At 48.1% G+C, this 18,810-nt stretch overlaps 1 protein-coding gene across 5 annotated transcripts in view; it reads left to right on the top strand.

Moving 5' to 3' along the window:
- The window catches only part of FLNB (filamin B), a 136,506-nt gene that overhangs the window by 103,362 nt on the left and 14,334 nt on the right, over positions 1-18,810 (top strand). For 2 of the 5 annotated variants that reach the window (XM_043443038.1, XM_043443034.1), the window contains 13 exons: positions 1,835-2,082; positions 5,163-5,234; positions 5,987-6,089; positions 6,803-6,943; positions 9,870-9,998; positions 10,734-10,907; positions 11,641-11,799; positions 12,095-12,298; positions 13,224-13,376; positions 13,477-13,599; positions 16,275-16,541; positions 17,149-17,286; positions 18,636-18,751. In XM_043443038.1, the coding sequence (XP_043298973.1) occupies positions 1,835-2,082; positions 5,163-5,234; positions 5,987-6,089; positions 6,803-6,943; positions 9,870-9,998; positions 10,734-10,907; positions 11,641-11,799; positions 12,095-12,298; positions 13,224-13,376; positions 13,477-13,599; positions 16,275-16,541; positions 17,149-17,286; positions 18,636-18,751 (2,027 nt within the window). Of the gene's footprint in view, positions 1-1,834; positions 2,083-5,162; positions 5,235-5,986; positions 6,090-6,802; positions 6,944-9,869; positions 9,999-10,733; positions 10,908-11,640; positions 11,800-12,094; positions 12,299-13,223; positions 13,377-13,476; positions 13,600-15,342; positions 16,233-16,274; positions 16,542-17,148; positions 17,287-18,635; positions 18,752-18,810 lie in introns of those variants that run through there. The other 3 variants (XM_043443035.1, XM_043443036.1, XM_043443037.1) reach the window with 3 other exon arrangements.

Genomic DNA, 18,810 nt, shown 5'->3' on the forward strand with positions numbered 1-18,810 from the left:
ACCCATTAGAGGACCTAGCTTTTTCCTCAATACTCAGGACTTACGTTTGAGTTTCTCGGGAATTTTCTAGGAATATTTGAGCATCATAGTTCCTTCCATTTCTAAGACACAACCATTTAAATATCATGAGCAACTCTGATGCTGCTTCAAGCAGATTTCAAGCCATAAATCTCCATCTCTGAAAGGAAACAGATTTGCTTCTCTAAATAAAACTTTACAGAAGTCTACCCTGGATGTTTCCTATTTCTCTCATCTTATTCTGAATGGAGAAATGCTTCTTGCTTTTAGGTTGTAAAAGCCAAACCTTTGGCAAGGTTATAAATTGTTCATATTGGCTCAGCACCCACCACAAAATTGAGAAATTCTGTAACACTGACCAGTCTGCCCCCTGTTAGGTCTATGCTGTTCCAGGGACAGCTGGATTGCATTTTGGTAACCTGTTGTTGTTGTTCAGTTGCTAAATTGTGTCTGACTCTTTTTGACCCCATGGACTGCAGATGCCAGGCTTCTCTGTCCTTCACTATCTCCTGGAGTTTGTGCAAACTCATGTCCATTGAGTCGGTGATGCCATCCAACCATCTCATCCTCTGTCGTCCCCTTCTCCCCCTGCCCTCAATCTTTCCCAGCATAAGGGTCTTTTCCATTGCGTTGGCCCTTCGCATGAGGTGGCCAAAGTATTGGAGCTTCAGCTTTAGCATCAGTCCTTCCAATGAATATTCAGGATTGATTTCCCTTAGGATTGCCTTGTTTGATCTTGCTGGTTAAGGGACTCTGAAGAGGTGGGGACTTCCTCTTGGCTTTCCAGGCTCTTCTGCCTCCCCCGCTGAGGCAGGAGGCTGCTCAGCCTGGGGTCTCATTTGGCCCCTCCTCTTAGCCTGTCATTCAGGGCCAGACTGTCACCTTCCCTCCACTGCTCACTGTCTCCGTGTGATTATCACTCCCTGCTGCTCCCACACACTTTGGTTTCTTTTTCCAGGGTGCCTTCAGTTCACACTTTTTGCACTCCCTGGTCCGTGAATCATCAGTAAAGGGGGTGCCATAGATGAGGGGAGGCAGACACTGGTCATCATTTGGAGGCAAAGGTTGTGAGTCTTCCTTAGCTTAGAGTGCCCATCCTTCAGAATTACCCTTTCTCAGGAATGCCTCTGTCGATGGGGCAACCCTGGGATGTATCTTTGAACTTTCACCTAGATGTGCTGTAGGATGCTTCTCTGAAGAACAATCATTGACTGCTTTTTGTTGTTGCACCACGCTGCTCTTGGGGTCTTAGTTCCCCAAACAGGGATGGAACCCACGTCCCGGGCAGTGAAAATGAGGAATCCTAACTACTGGACTACTAGGGAATCCCTGGCTATTATCATTATTATTATTTTTTGTGACTTAGTCCTCCCTCAGTGTTTTCACTGCAGACTGAGTTGTCATTCTTAGTGTCCAGCCTGCCTCCATCTGCCCAGTTAGATTTTGAGCATCTTGAGAGCTGAGACTCTGGTGTGCTCCCCTTTGTATGTATCTGGCATTTAAATGCCCAGGATGTGTTTGCTGATGAAAGTCAGCCTTCATCCCCATACCCTGGAATGCCAGCAAAGTGGGTTTAACATACAGTTGTCACTCAGAACTCACAGATGCTCCTCATTTAGTTAATAAGTGATGGATAGAATGCTCCCTGGAGAAACATCTTCCCTGGGGCATCTCTGGGCCATCCCTCTGCACAGTAGCAGCTGAGGGTCTGACGTTCATTCACAGATACAACAAACGTGTGCAGTTTGTTCTTGGGCCTCTAGGGCAGATGTCTGTGGTCGAAGCTCCCATACTTTCCTCCTAAACTTTTCTCCAGGGCCTGGAATCGCCTCTACTGTGAAAACCGGCGAGGAAGTGGGCTTTGTGGTGGATGCCAAGACCGCCGGGAAGGGCAAAGTGACCTGCACAGTTTTGACCCCAGACGGCACTGAGGCTGAGGCCGATGTCATCGAGAATGAGGATGGCACCTATGACATCTTCTACACAGCTGCCAAGCCGGGCACCTATGTCATCTATGTGCGCTTTGGTGGCGTCGATATTCCCAACAGTCCCTTCACTGTCATGGTAAGGAAACTACCTTCTCTAGAGTTTGTAGTTGTTAGCACAGACAGTAACAGCTGCTGATTGTTAAACCTGGACTGAGACTTCCTGGGCCAGTTTGTTTGTTTGTTTTTCTGTTTAAAAAATTTTTTTTTTCCTTAAGCAATCAGGATCTTGCAATAATCTCTAGAGACCCAAGGATACTTTGTCTCTAAGTGGTTTTAAGGAATCATATTGGCAATCAAAGTATCCATCATGCTACTGGGTCTTAGGCCATGTTTTGGCCTAAGCCCAGTTCAGAAAAATTACACTTTGACCCAAAAAATGTCCATAAGTAAAACATTACAGTTTTTCCTTCTGCTGGTTCTTCCTCTTCTCCTCCCCCGGAGGAGAGAGGCTCCCATGCTCTTGATATTACAGACTTGTCTCTAATGTACCAGGACTCAAAGTACCCCCAGTTGTGTTTTGGAAAGATTCAGAACTTTGATGGTAAGAGGGAAATAGCTTGTCTTTTGAAGCTAGGAACATCTGCAATAAAAGGAAGGCATTATGCAAATCCTCTGGGCCAGAGAATGGCTAGACCCTGTAATTTTCAAGTCTGAGTGACATTTAGATCTTCCTTTGATTACTTAGGTTCTTACACAAGGAAAAGGGGTTAGAAACCTTAGGAGAAGTCCTTCATTTCACCCCTAAAACTAAGCATTGTTGGTCCTGTTACAAATGCCACATAGGAGCAGGGATCAGGCTGAGTCTGCTGAACTCAGACTGCCCGCTCTGCACTGTCGCTGAGCACTGTCCTCACTGATGTCCTTTGATGTAACGGGAACAGACCACGAAGTTCACAGACCTCGGTTGGCCTGGCCGCATGCATGGCCCACAAAGCTCCTTCTGATGATTTGACTTTACACAGCAGCAGAGAAGGGCATGAAGACCATTGCAGCAGCAGGTCACATCTGTCTCCCGCTCTGTAAACAGCTGTACCTTTATTCTTTTCCATAGACGTTTGCTTATCTGTAAACATTGTGCCCGAGACCTGGAGCCCTTTTGTGTCTCAAGGATGGAGATACTTGTCAGCGTTTGACACTGTTGACTTGGGAGTGTTTTTCCTCCTTCAGGAGAGAAAGAGATGCAGCTAGAGAGTTTGTGTCCTAATTTACAGAGAAGTCCCAGTTGTAGCTTTAAGGATCTGTTTTAGCCCACAGGAGTTTTTTCTGGTTGGTTAGATTGGGCAGAGGTTGCCATCCTATTAGAGAAATGAGCTGGGGAAAAGAGACCACGTTTAGAGGGTGGGAATGAGGAAATCCGGAAGGGCACACCAAGGACTCTTCTAGCAGATGAGTCAGAAACCTGAAGTGGGGGCCGCCAAACTCTTTAGGAGGAATGTCCCTTCAGCCCTGGGATGCATACAAAGCAAGACTACTTGGTGTAAATGGTCTTCACCCCTGCCAACGACTGCCAAAGGCAGAAGAGGGTGACACTCAGGGCACACGATTTAGGTCTTCATTCTCTGAACTTCCTCCAGCCTTTCCTGGATGGGGTGACTTTTTGTTAATTGGCCTCTTGTGGGTAGTTTTCCTGCCTTTCCCTACAGGCTTGGGGCCAAAGGGACGGGAACATCAGTACTTTCTTTGTAGCCAATATGTGCAGGAGCCCCAGCAGGCTGGTTCATTTAAATACTTCACACAGGTGCACACAGCAAGGCATGGGTTTTGCAGCTTCTCTGCCTGTTGCCGTTGAGGAGTCATTGATCAAAGGCTATAGCATAGCCATTGAAAGATCTTACCGGCAGAGGTGTCCTGGACTCGCCCCCAGTCTGAGATGGTCCGGGAATTGGGGAATAGGGCTATTTCAAATGTTGAAGTTTACCAAGCTGCCTTTATAAGTGAAGCACCTTTCTGAGATGCCAGAATTCACAGGAAAGACTAAACACGGACACGGAAGTTTTCCTCCATAGGGGAGGATTTCTAGTTCTTTTATTTTTATTTATGTTTTGGCTGTACCGTATGGCATGTGGTCTTCGTTCCCTGACCAGAGATGGAACCTGTGCCCCACGCAGTGGAAGCACAGAGTCTTCACCGCTGGACCACCAGAGAGGTCTCTCCAGTCCTTTTGGTGTAGGAGAAGAGGGAACTGAGAAGGGGCCCATCCCTTAAGTCTCTGGTTTTGAAAAAATGAATTTAGAAAAACTTTTAGAACATTGACTACTATTGACACATACCAAGTAACAAGAGTCCCCGTTCCCAATGTCATGCTGCAGGGGTGGCCAGTGTTAGGTTTTTTTTTAACTTGTACAAGAAGCATATCAGTTTCGGGACTTTTCTGGTGGTCCAGAGGTTAATCCTTCATCCTTCCAATGCAGGGGCCACAGGTTCAACCCCTGGTCAGGAAACTAAGATCCCACATGCCATGTGGCATGGCCAAATTAACAACAACAAGAATACATCAGGGACTTCCCTGATGATCCAGTAGTTAAGATGCTGTGCTTCTAATGCAGGAGCTATGGGTTTGAACCCTGGCCAAGGTATTAAGATCCCACATACTGCATGGCCAAATAAATAATTTTTTTTTAAAAAAATGGCAAAATATTAAAAACAACACACCAGGTTACACCGTGCACATTGCTTTTCATCTTGCTTCCTTTACTCAATGTGCTGTAAATGCCCTTCTATATTAATTGATCAGACACAGTCACCTCTTCAGAGTGGCTATACTGGGGTCCACTGTGCACACTTACATAATTTCCTTAACCGACTCCCTTACAGATGGACATTGGGTTGTTTTAGCCTGTCCCGACAATGAATAGCACCAATAAAATCCTTTGCATACATCACATACCTATGGACTCTCCTGCTAGTATTTCTGTCGTTCTGCTTCCTAGAAGCGGGGTCACAGGTTCACAGGGCAGGTGGATTTGACATTCAAAGAGAGGAGGCCAGCTGGCTGTCCACAAAGGGAGGGAAGAATATGGGCTCCCGCTGCAGTGAGTGGCTCCCTGCTAGGCAGGATAGATAGGGGTGGAGGGGAGACCTTGGGTGGTAGAATCTTCTGAGTAGTGATGTCCCTCCAGTGTGATTCCCAACTAATTTGCATTTGCCACTGACCAGGCCACAGATGGGGAAGTCGCAGCTGTGAAGGAGGCACCGGTAAATGCATGTCCCCCTGGATTCAGGCCCTGGGTACACTTTTGGTTTTTGTTTTTACGTTTTCCCTTTTCCACGTCTGTGTTTACTCACCCTTCATTTTAGAAAAGCTACAGCCTGCTTTTGGGGGATTGCTTAAGCCCTCTGGGTGTCCTGGTCATTGGTTTGTCCCCACTGATCAGCCCATCACCATGGCCCCCGCTTTCTCTCTAATGAGACCCACCCGTGTCATCGTCTGCGCTCCACGAATCGCCCGCCACCATGTCTGTGATCACGCTCGGTGTAGTTGGTCTCCACATTTAAAGAGAAAGACGGACAGCTGTCCTCAGCCCTCCTGCTGACTCTCAAAGCCGCCACTTGCACATCGGGTTTCTGTTGAGGGAGAAAGCCACTGCTGCTCCTTTCTGCCACTTAAAACGCACCTTCTTTTCCAGGCCACCAGCAACTAAACCTTTCCAGGTGGAACCTCTTGGGACTCACAGACATTGCTGTCTCTCACTTTTCCACTTTCCCTGTGGGCACTGCTGGGAATTTCACAAGCAAACAGCCTAGGGATTTTTAGCAATTGGTCAGCATGACTCCTCCAATCCATCCCTCAGGTGTTGTCCACTCTGGCCCCAGAGCCAGTTAGACAAAGCCCACAATGCATGGGCAGCCATATCCTTGAATCCTGGCTGGACGAGCTTGCAAAATTCCCAGTTGCTCTGACCCGCCCCCTGCAGCTTCCCCAGCCCACACTGGGGAAGTGTTGCCCACTTTACCCAGTGACCGCTGCTTCCTGTTTCTAGGTAACAGAAGAAGCCTATGTCCCAGTGAGCAACATGAACGGCCTGGGGTTTAAGCCTTTCGACTTGGTCATTCCATTTGCAGTCAGGAAAGGAGAAATCACCGGTAAGCACTATTGGGAAAGCCCTCTTGTCCTCACTGGCTCTCACTAGCTATCCATACGGTGCTCAGGAGCTGGTTCCACCTGTTCCCCAGACCTGGGGTTCAGAACCCAGCATCCCTGGCTGTAGGGAGTCGGTCCATGAGCCCCTGAGATCGCAAAATGTTCTGTGTATTTATGTGTGTTTCTGAAGAGCAGGTTCATTTATAACTTGCATGCTGAAGAAAGGACCAGAAATTGTCTATAGAGGGAGAGCCACTGTGTTAATATCTCTCTTGATTGTCAGCTTCCTCTTCCCCCGCCTCTTCCTGCCTTTTTTTACTCTTCCACTCTTCCAGATGTGACATTGTCCCCGAGGTCTGTTGTGTAAGAGTTACTTCTCCTTGCCTTCTTTCAATGCCTGCTTCTGTCTGACTTGATGCTTTACTGGTCTGATTGGTCTCGTGGTCTTCTCAAGTCCTGTTTAAGCTTCTAATGGCTGTCAGTTCAAAAGACCCTTTGCTTGTGGGTTGCCTGCTGCATTTTGTGGAAACACAAGAGAACAGAATGAAGGCAGGTATGTCTCTGCTTCCTGTTACGGAGCTTGGTGTTTTACACAGCAGTGAGTGTTCTTGGGTCTGAGAACCTTTGTTGTGAAGGTCGCCTGTGCCTCAGTGCTCGGCTCCTGGTGGGACAGTCTTTGGTGGGGTCACTGTCCTGTCTCCATGTGCTCCAACAGGAGAGGTTCACATGCCTTCCGGGAAGACAGCCACGCCCGAGATTGTGGACAACAAGGATGGCACGGTCACGGTCAGATACGCCCCCACGGAGGTCGGCCTCCATGAGATGCACATCAAGTACATGGGTAGCCACATTCCTGGTGAGTCGGCTTCCACGCCTCTGCCGCCCGGCCCCGAAGGTCTCCAGGAGTCAGTTGTTCAGTCAGATGCCGTGCGGTTCTTGGTGGCAGATTTGGGGATGCAGTGTGGGCCTCCCTGCAGAACCAAGCAGCCTGTGACCCCAGCAGATCTGGCTAATTTCCAGCAGGGACGGTGCAGCCAAGTGGCCCGGGTCACAGTGCAGGCCTTTCGGTCTGGGATTGTTTTGTCTTCGTCACTGTGCCTAGCATGGCCAAGGGGTGAAGTAGGGAGAAAAAAATGGGAGACTTGTCAAGGGACTTTCCAGCCTGGCCTGCAGAGCCCAAAGCAGCATCAGGGTTTGGGACAGGAGGAGAGGTTGTGAGAAGAGGATATGTTGTTTTATTGTCACTCTGCCCTTGACAAGGAAAGCCAGCTCAAATTTCACATCCATCCACTAGCACATGTGTGCTTGTGCTCAGCTGTGTCCAGATTTTTCTGACATGTTGGACTGTAACCCACCAGACTCCTCTGTCTATGAGGATTTTCCAAGCAAGAATACTGGAGTGGTTTGCCATGCCCTCTTCCAGGAGATCTTCCCAACCTGGGGATGGAACCTCCTGCGTCTCCCGCATTGCAGGCAGATTCTTTACCATTGAGCCACTGGGGAAGCCCAGCATAGGATTACTTTCTTTTTCTTTAAATTGTTTAAATAGTTCTTTATTTCTTAGTGTAATATTTTAAGTATGTAACCTAGCCAAATAGTTTAAAAAAGATGTGGAGGAAGGTTTCCTTCCCACCCATGTCCCCTATCTACCCTCTCCTTGAACCTGACCATTACTGATTTTTTACGTTAGATTTTCCAAATAAGTTTTAAGACTCTTCGAGAGATGCGAATACAGATTTTTAATCCCTCTTTGTTTTGTAAACAGTAGTGTTCGCTGCTCATTATTCTGACCTTACTCTTCACCTAACATTATAACCTGGAGAGCTTTGCATGTCTGAATAGTAGAGTGTGTTCATGGTGTCCCACCGTTCGGGTGAACATCACGTGTGCACCCGCTCGAGGACCCAATAGAGTTCTTTCCTGCCTTTTGCAACCACTAGTCCTGCTGCAGTGGATAGCTTTTCACGTCCGTCCTCTCATACCTACAGGGTGTATCTGAGAGATTGGGTTCTCAGGGGAGTATTCGCAGAATGCAGGCACAACCATCTGTCTGACAGGTCTCAGCAAAGCACCCTTCACCCAGGCTCTTCCTGTTCACACATCCACCCACCATGTCACAGAGCATCTGCTTTTCCACCAATTTGCCAGTGGAATATGCCGTCAAATTTCTAGATCTTCACCAAATGGATAGTTAGAAAACAGTATTGCTTTGTTTGCATTTCTTTTATGAGTGAGCTTGAGCAACTTTCTATGCGGCTAAGTATTATATCTGTTTCTTTTTCTTTGAACTAGACATTTGTATCCTTGGCTCAATTTTTCTGTTCAATTATTGACCTTTGTCGTATCAGTTTCTGAGGGCAATTTAAATATTGGGGAGATTAGCCCTTTGTGATAGGAGTTGCAAATATTTCTCCCAGTTTGATGTTTGATTTAGTTTATGTGTAAGGATAATATTTGTTCAAAGGAACAGTGTATTTATCTGCTTCTATTTAAATATTCTAAAGATGCAGATACAGAAAAAGTAAAAAAATGTCTTCCTATCATATTCCTTCTACTTCCACAACTGTCTCTCTATACCGACAAATAAACATGCAATTTTGTTCTATTTTGGACTGGGATAATGGTATTGATATTACATAAGGGTCTATTATAATGGGTATATATTACTATATGGACTGTAGCCTGCCAGGCTCCTCTGTCCATGAGATTCTCCAGGCAAGAATACTAGAGTGGATTGCCATGCCCTCCTCCAGGGGATCTTCCTGCCTCAGGAATCAAATCCAAGTCTCTTATGACTCCTGCATCGGCAGACAGGTTCTTTACCACTAGTGCCATACTACTATATAGGGTATTATTATATAGATATTATAGTGAGTATTAATATTATATAGGGTATTAATATTATATTTGGTATTACTATAATGAGATATTGATATTAATATAGCAATTATCCTTTTTATTTTTGTCTTCTACTTTTACCAAGTATTTAATTAATCATAATTAACCAAAGCATGAAAGAATAAAAATTTCCCATTTAAAAGTCTTTCCTTCTCCAGCATACCAAAAAAAATGACATTTAAGTTTTAGGAAGAATTGTTAAATTTTAATTTTTTCCCTTTTGCTAGTTCCCTACCTTGATCCAGTTAATATTAAAATACTCAAAAAAATCCAGTCATCTTTCAACGTGGTGAACAAGTATTTTCATTGCAAATGAAGTATGTCTTATAAATGATTAAACAGTAGTAAAAACACCTTTTTCTCTTTTTAATGTAATATATATGGATAATCTCTTGAGTTAGTACACATAGATCTCCCTCATTATTTTTAATGACCTACAAGTCCAGTGTTTACTTAACCAACCCCCAATCGTTGAATTGTGGCATCTTTTCCTAATTTGCATCTGACCACTCTGAAAATGGAAGTACTTGTTCAGGGTTGGGGGTTGGAGTAGGTGGGCCAGAGGACCACAGTGAGATGGGTTCCTGGGGCTGAGTGCACAAATTTTGAAAGCCAGAAGCAAATGTCCTTCCCAAAGGCCCTCCCAGTCACACTGCATGTAGTGGGGGTCATTCCCACCCTGTGGAGCTGTTCCCTCCAGCTCAGGACTGTCTCCTGTGATCACTGAAGGGTCCATAGTGAGTAGCCCCGCCTTGGGTGTCCTAGGATGGTGAACCCCGCAGTCTCCTCTTGCTTCTGCTCTGCACAGGACACACCTACCCCTGCTGTTAGTTGAATCATCCCTCCATGAGTCCCAACATTGTGTGTGTTCTTTGCAAACCCAGAGAGCCCGCTCCAGTTCTACGTGAACTACCCCAACAGCGGGAGCGTGTCTGCCTACGGCCCGGGCCTGGTGTACGGAGTGGCCAACAAAACCGCCACCTTCACCATCGTCACCGAGGACGCAGGAGAAGGTACTGTAGTTCTCAGTTATCTGCTTTCATTTGGAGAGTTTAGGGAATGCAGTTCCACGGAAGCCTTTAAAAATGAGGCTCCTGAATGGTAGAATCTATCTTGTCTTTTCTCATATGAATCTCTTGTTAGAGCTCCTCTGTCTTTTACCCAAAACAGAAATTTTAAAGTCCTTTGTGTTCTGATTAAAGTCACAGTCATACTATGAAGTGTTGTCTGTGACTTGCCTGAAATCTAAGTGTATTTTGGTACGTAACATTTTTCTTTTTTTTGTACCTATACATGTATCCCCAGGGCCACATGAATGATTTAGCAGTTTAGTCTAGATAAAGCTCTATGCCCGTGCCCATTGTCATCACAGACATTTCTAATGTGTGGTTTTAATGGGATCGTCTCAGCGGTATCCAGCCCGAATCAGCAGCGATGTTTCTGTGTGTGACACTCTCTCCCGTATGTGTGCTTGGCTAGTGGGGTTCCGTCCCTTCCTCATCCCACACATCTGGAAGAACAGAACTTGAGGGTCACTTGCAGGAAGAATTCCCAGGGTGGCGTGTCCTCCCCATGGCACTTTCACTGTGTCAATCACTTTTTTCTGACCTACCCGCCTTGCCTGTGACTCCCATGGCTTGTGTTGGTCTGTCCGTCCTAGCATCAGGGCTGTCCCAGAGAAGGGTTGATCCCCTTTGAAACAAAGAAACCCTCTCCCTGATGGTTTCCCCCTCTCCTCCCATTCACAGGTGGCCTGGACTTGGCTATCGAGGGACCCTCAAAGGCTGAAATCAGCTGTATTGACAACAAAGATGGGACGTGCACAGTGACCTACTTGCCCACCTTGCCCGGTGACTACAGCATTCTGGTCAAGTACAATGACAAACACATCCCTGGCAGCCCCTTCACAGCCAAGATCACAGGTAGAGTCGCCGGGCTTCCTGCTCCAACAAGGACCTCTCCCCTCAGACCCAGAGCAGCAGGCTGGGCATCTGTCTGAGATTAAGTCTCACAGCAACTCCTTGGGAACAAACTAGGGGTGCAAGGCCAACACTGGATGGGCCAAATTCCTCCTTCAGCCGGCAATCCTGGGAAAAGCAAGCAACCATGTTTCAGGCACTTATTTGTGCCAGTCTGACTTCAGGGTCCAAAAAAGAAGCCCTCAAAGAGAGGCATTCAAATAATATGTACTGCATGAGTGAATGAGCTCAGAGATGCTTATCAACATCACTCTTAGATAGATTTTTGTCTCCGTTTTAATGATGGGGAAACTGAGGGTCAGAGAGACAGTGACTTAGCCAGGTTCACGGGTATTCTGGGATTCAGGTGGAGACTATCTGACTCAGAGCTCTGCTCCTGACTCCCACTGCGCTCTGTGTTCAGATCCTGCTCTCAATGGGATATAAACATAGTCTGTGTGGACCCAGGTCTCTAGTTCCTGCCAGCTACTAGTCGTCCCTGTAACCAGGCATAAGTAGCAATCATTCTTTCTTGGTTAGGTCTGCTCCTTGTCCGGGGCACTTTTTTCTTTTTTTTCGCTTAACTTTGCTTAACTAATTCTTGCCTGTCCACCTGTAAATGGTGTGTGATGTGAGGACTCTGGAGAGTTAGGGTGACCATGTGTAACCGAGCTATGTTGGGGGTGGTGTTTCCCAGACGACAACAGACGGTGCTCTCAGGTGAAGCTGGGCTCAGCCGCCGACTTCTTGCTCGACATCAGCGAGACTGACCTCAGCACCTTGACGGCCAGCATCAAGGCCCCGTCCGGTCGTGACGAGCCTTGTCTCCTGAAGAGGCTGCCCAACAATCACATTGGTGAGCCCAGGCTGCCATCTTGAGTGGGAGATGGGGATTCCCACCATGTCGGGGATCCCAGCCCTTGTGTGGGAGATTGGTAGCATCCTGGAATATGATGTGATAAACCCGCTGGGTCACGTGCATGGTCAGAATCCAAGCACGTCCACCTTTTGATGCTGACAACCCTCTTGGACATTGCTAGAAAGTCAAGAAAGAAGTCCTGTTTCCATTCTTTCAAGCTTGTCTCCCTTCTGCTTCCTCCCCTTTACATCACTCTCCCACCTTACAAACCCCAATCTGTGCTCCGGTCCAGGCATCTCCTTCATCCCCCGGGAGGTGGGTGAACATCTGGTCAGCATCAAGAAGAACGGCAACCATGTGGCCAACAGCCCCGTATCCATCATGGTGGTCCAGTCGGAGATCGGGGATGCCCGCAGAGCCAAAGTCTATGGCCGTGGCCTGTCAGAAGGCCGGACTTTCGAGATGTCTGACTTCATCGTGGACACAAGAGATGCAGGTGTGTGTGGGAGTGGACCCAGGGGAAGAGGCCCAGTCCTTTGGAACGGGCTTCTTTTTGCTCAGATTGTTTTGCCTTTTTATCCTGCCAGCTTTCTTTTCTTTCTGAGCATCCTCAAGCTATCGATCTTTAGATGTGGTTATCACTGCAGCCCAGGGTTAGCCGTGAGCTGTTTCATTATCAATACTCCCACCATTGTTCTCAGCTTCCCAGGGTCTCCTTGCCTCATCCTAAGCTAAGAATGTTGGGCCAGCTGGCCAAGGTCATGTTTAGCTGAGCAGGACTTTCAAGGAAATGAGGAATTTCTTCCTGTTTGCTCTTGGATGGTCTGGATTAGCTTGGCATACTCCAAGCTACTCCACCTTCCAGAGTCATGATCTTCTGCCTTCATGAGTAACGGGCTGCTTCACTGACTTCTGGACAAAGTCACATTCCCCAGGGAAGGAGCTGGAGAATTTCTGGTCCTGATAGGCTGATGTTCTCTGTTGATTCCTTAAGTTCTTAAAGCTTTAGATCTGCTGTCTTAGCGGTTCCCTGGCAGGACAGCCAAGGCATCTAGGAGCAGTTGGAAATGTCAGATTCTCAGGCCTGCAGCTGGTAATAAACCTCCAGGCAGTGCATGCCTTTCTTGGAGGCAGGTGGGGGATATATCTTCCCCAGCGAGTTCTGCAGGACAGGTGGTTGGTGGGATGTTAGTAGATAGCCTTGAGAAAAAAGTATGGTCAAGACCATATTCAGCCAGGTTATTTATTTCACTGCAGGAACCTGTAATTGACTCTTCTGCCCAGGGCTGTCCAACAGGGCCACTGTTACTGTCTTTTCTGCTGTCTGGAGCATTTGCTGGGGTGGAGGTCCTTTCTGCATTCATCAAGCTCCCCTTCGTGATGAGTTGCTGTCATAGCAGCCCCGGGCAACTGTGTTGCAGGTTATGGAGGCATCTCCTTGGCAGTGGAAGGCCCTAGCAAGGTGGACATCCAGACCGAGGACCTGGAGGACGGCACCTGCAAGGTCTCCTATTTCCCCACCGTGCCTGGCGTTTACATCGTCTCCACCAAGTTTGCTGATGAGCACGTGCCTGGTATGTGTGGTCCCCTCTGCTCTCTGCATCCCGTGCTTGGTTTTCCGTAAACTGTGTGTGGGCCCTGGGCCGCTCTCAAGGGCCCTCTCGGTTTTTGCAGGGAGCCCGTTCACCGTGAAAATCAGCGGGGAGGGAAGAGTCAAGGAGAGCATCACCCGTACCAGCCGAGCCCCGTCTGTGGCCACTGTTGGCAGCATCTGTGACCTGAACCTGAAAATCCCAGGTGAGCCTGAGGGGCTTGTGGATCCAGGCAGTGGGCGCCACTGGAAGTCCGGGCTTGGCCCAGAAGGTACTGTCCGTGTTTGCTATGGGGGATTACTTTTTGAAAGTGAAAGTGAAGTCGCTTAGTTGTGTCTGACTCTTTGTGACCCCGTGGACTGTAGCCTACCAGGCTCCTCCATCCATGGGATTCTTCAGGCAAGAATACTGGAGTGGGTTACCCTTTCCTACTTTTTGAATTTAATTTTATTTATTTACTTGTTTTCACAGAGGCCTATCCATGAAAAGTAAATCTATTTACTTTTCCTTCTTCCAGGTGAAAATAGCTTTATCACATCCCTTGGGGGAAAAATAGATAAGCTTTGAGAATTCACTGTCTGTCGACAGGACTAGCAGTGAAACAAGTGACCCTACTGATATTCATATTTGCAAAGAGGTGTCAGCCCAGTGACATCCTTCTGATTCCCATTTGTCCCTTTCATTCCTAAAATTGGAATGAGGGCTGGGATGCAAGGCGGGGTGGGTGGGTGGGCCACAGCTAGCCCTTTGCCCAAATTAGCCAGTCAGCAGCCTTAGTCCATCTGAAAAGTGGCCCAGTTTCTTTCTATTAAGCAGTGACTGTGTAAGTCACTTGAGGCTCCTCTGGCATGTGTGATGTGGAGTTGTAGATTTTATGGAGACAGAAAATCTAAACAGTCTTCAGATGAAGCTCACGTTGTGATGAACTTCTGGCTTCTAGATAAAACTCCACAGTGTCTCCTGTCTTTCCTAACTTGTCCCATGTCCATTTGCTCTGCCTTCACAGCAATACTTGATGGTTTCTTCCTTTCTGGATGTCGGTAAAAACCTCATTACTGTAGTGTCCAGACTAAGAGTCCTTAAAGAGAGATGCATGGATTATGATCATAAAAATTCATGTGCCAGACTTCACTAGTAGTCCACTGGTTAAGACTCTAAACTTCCACTGCAGAGAGGGTGCGCTGGTTCAATCCCTGGTTGGGGAATAAAATACTGGTAATAAAAAAAAAAAAAAAAAAAAAAATACTGGTAATAAACCTCACTATGTGGTCAAAAAAAAAAAAAAAGTTCATGTGTTCACAACCGGGGGAAGTAAGTGTCACCTGGTATCCCACCATTCATGGAGACTATGATTCATGTTTGAGGTCCAGAGCTGGACCTTGGGTGCCTCCAGCCTCCTAGACAGACAGGCTCCATCTCTGGTCACACTGATGCACTTCTTGCTCACTATATTGTGGGCATCTTTCCACACTAAAATACACTTCCCCATCATCTTTGATTGGCTGCCTAACAGTCCATCTCACCTCTAGGTACATGCATCATCATTTCAGGTACTCTCATCTCCATCCCTGACTTCTTTAGTCAGTGCCCTGTGACATCTCTCATCACAGTGGACTGATGCCCAGGAATGGGATTGCGGGACCCACACATTTCAGATGCTGCTATGCCTCAGCGGCCAGTCCTCCAGAAAACAAATTGGTGTTTCTCCATTTCCCCACTGGTACTGAGTAGCGATTTCTCACATTGATCAGTCTGATGGAAAGGAAGTTTGCAGTTCCATTTCTCCAGTCACTAGGCAGATGAACTGTGTTTTCATTTCTTCACTTTCCTTATTTGGGGAATTACGTTTCCTGTTGCTTTTGCCTGTCTGTGTCTTCTCTTTGTGTGATGAGGACGGTTACCCTTTCTCTCAAGTCTCGTCTGACTCTTGACTCCTTCCTCTTTTCAGTGCTCCCTGATGACTGGTGGAGACCACTTTCCCCTCCTTACCTAACGCATCCCCTCTCGTCAGCTAGAAGGGAGCAGAGGTCCTGTAGACCCAGGCCGTGTGGGCTGGCCTCCCCTCAACCTCCTTCCTGCCTCCTCAGGGCTCAGAGTCATGAGCTGCTACCCGGAGCCCGTAGGGCTGGAGGGTGCGGTTTCCTGCTGCCCTCGGTGATGGCATTACTTGGTCACCTGGCTTGCAGCGCACCTGTCTCCACCACGTCACGCAAGCACAGTCGCTGGCATGGCCGAGCACATCGTGTGGAACAGACACGGTCTGCTTCCTAGCGCTGGGGACCCAAGGCGCCGTGTTTCTGGAAGCACGGCTTCTGGTCTTCAGTTTGCTCAAAGCTTCGCTCACGCGTGGTTTTCCCTTTGCCACTGGGACCGACCCAAGTTCACTTTCTCCTCTAAATGCATTTAGATTTGTTACCTAGAAGAAATGCCAATGCTTCTTGACAGTGCTTTTTCTGTTTGTACCCATGGAAAAGAGCCCCTGTAAACATGCCGATAGCCCCATGTCACATTGGCTTAGAAACATCTGAGCCATCATCGTTGTTATTTACATGCTGTGACTATCAGCTCAGGCTCTGGTTTGAAAGCTCTGTGTGGAATTAATTAACTCAGCTCCAGCCAGGAGGGCTGTGCAAGCGCTTGTCAGTGCCCCCAGAACGTTCTCTGCACTGGGTGGCCGGAAGGGCCATGCTGTCTCCATGCTGACAAGCACCCAGGGGTTTGAGGGAGACAGGAGGGCAGGCATCCAGCCTGGATGAGAGGAAGCCTGAGCACCCCCCACCCCTGGGCTGCACTCACTTCGCCTTCTGCTGCTTGCCCTGCATGTCCTGTCCCACCTCGGGCCCTCACCCCGACCCTCTGTTTCTGCCTGCCCCCTTTCAGAAATCGACAGCAGTGACATGTCGGCCCACGTCACCAGCCCCTCTGGCCGCGTGACCGAGGCGGAGATTGTGCCGGTGGGGAAGAGCTCGCACTGCGTCCGGTTCGTGCCCCAGGAGATGGGCGTTCACACCGTCAGCGTCAAGTACCGCGGCCAGCACGTCACCGGCAGCCCCTTCCAGTTCACTGTGGGGCCGCTGGGCGAGGGGGGTGCTCACAAGGTCCGGGCAGGCGGCCCTGGCCTGGAGCGAGGAGAAGCCGGAGTTCCTGGTGAGCGTTCTGGGCAGCTTTCTTTTTGTTTGAGGAGACTGAACTCAGCCCGGTGGCGTGAGCACTCTGCACTCTTCACCCTGTTCTGAAAGGAAGACTTTGTATGCGTGAATCTGACTGGTGGTATGAAGGGGCTTTCTTTAAAACAAGGCTTCCGTGGCTAAAGACATTTGGGAGTTGCTTGCTAACCCAAAACTAAACAAGTGTCTCCCTGAGGGACTTTTTGGAGTCTGTAATTTAAGGGTGAGTGTTCTGAGTGTCTCAGAAAGGATCAGGGTCATAAAACTGTTTCCAGAGCATCTTGCAGGTATGGAACATGCTGGAATTCTTTAAAACGGATGGCAGTGGTCTTTTGCAGTGGTGGTTGCTGGGTGGGAAAATCTGTGGAAACCAAATTGCACAATCTCATCTTGTTCTGGCTTGGTTTGCATGTATTCAGAAGATGCTCTGATGCCATGAACTTTGTGTAGTCATGGATGGTACTTAGCACACATCTGCAGTGCCCTTGCTTGGGCTCTGCTTGGGATTAGAGAAAGAGGAAAGCGCTGGGAACAAATGAAACCCAGCACCAGGGCTCAGTCACTGACCAGATGTTTCTCTGTCTCAGCGGAGTTCAGCATCTGGACCCGGGAGGCAGGCGCCGGGGGCCTCTCCATTGCTGTGGAGGGCCCCAGTAAGGCTGAGATTACATTCGATGACCATAAAAACGGATCTTGTGGTGTGTCTTATATTGCCCAGGAACCTGGTAGGTACTTAGGGGCCAATGGAGGACATTAATCCTTGTTTGGGGATGGTTGGTTGTAAGGAATAGAAACTCACCAGGCTAGCACCAGTAGAAGAGGAGCTTTTCTGTATGGGCACATGGGAATGTCTCCTAGAAATCCAGTTGTGGTGTATCCTGCCAGGCCTTGAAGGAGCAGGAAATCTTGTTCTCCTTGTCTCTTGGCCTCTCTCTTGGCCTCACACCGTGTACTCTTGTTCAGCTGGTTCATTGTCCCCACTGAGCAGCCTCTCTTGACCCGCCCTCAACCAGAGGCTGGTGTGTCTGCCCCGGAAGAGGGGCCTCAGCATCTGAGCTCCCTTGAGCAGGGGTCTCAACCTTTCCTGTGCCATGGATCCTTTTGGCATCTGGCGAAGCCCCTGGGGACCATCTCGGGAAATATCTTTAAACACATGAAATAAATTACTTTGGATCACAAAAGAAATCAATTAAAGTACTGTTTTCAAAATCTTTTTAAAGGAACAGATAAGTAACATAGCAACATATACAGGTTTTCATGAATACGTTAAATCATATGTCTTTGTGATGGTCTGTTAACGCCCGTAGTTTCTAAGTGGTAAGGAGTGTAACTGCTGTGTCAGGATACATATAAAACTGAAAAGTGATTGTTTTTTGGTGACAAAAATCGCAATTCTTAATGCACTGTGGTCTCTTGTCAGCATTTCTAGAGGAAGGCGATGCTAAATTACAGTTAGAGGTTAGTAGAAATAAAGATACAGTTTTCTCCCATTCAAGTTTGGTGGATCTGCTGGGTCCTGTGTAGCGGCCCTGGTGGGCCCAGGTTAAGGATCCCCGCCCTTCCTCCTTGACTGGATTCTCTTCTCTAGTCATCACTCTGCTTCTGCCCCTGTTCTCACAGTTTCTGTCCTACTCTTCGTTGCTCAGGATCAATAATGGGATCCTAGTTACATGAGGCCCTTCTTATTCTTAAGCATATCATTTTTGATACAATACTTGGTCATAAGCCTCTCCTTTGGAAAGAAATTGGGCATACACGCAGATGTTGATGTGTGTACGGGTTCACATACACACAGGCAAAGCACAAAAGACACACTTCAGTGCTTTAGTCTTTGAAATTGCTAAACACAATATCTAAGATGGGAAAAAAAAAGAATACGTGCCCTCATTCAACTAAGAAAATCGCATTGGCCTGGTGTGAGCCGGGTGACCCTCTCTGACCCAGTCAGTCACAGCCATGGGCGGGGGCGTGCTGTGGGCAGTGAGGGGATCTCGCTTCTTCCCAGAACCAGGCAGCTGCTCTGGGACTGCGCTCCCGGAACCTCTGACATGGTGGGACTCTCCTCTCCCCACAGGTAACTACGAGGTGTCCATCAAGTTCAATGACGAGCACATTCCCGAAAGTCCCTACCTGGTACCAGTGATCGCGCCCTCGGACGATGCCCGCCGCCTCACTGTTCTGAGCCTTCAGGTGAGACGCAAGGAAACATCCATCTCCTTGGCCACAGCCTGACCAGTGAGGCCCTGGAC

This window comes from Cervus canadensis, chromosome 22 (genome assembly GCF_019320065.1).
Source record: "Cervus canadensis isolate Bull #8, Minnesota chromosome 22, ASM1932006v1, whole genome shotgun sequence".
Lineage (NCBI taxonomy): Eukaryota > Metazoa > Chordata > Mammalia > Artiodactyla > Cervidae > Cervus > Cervus canadensis.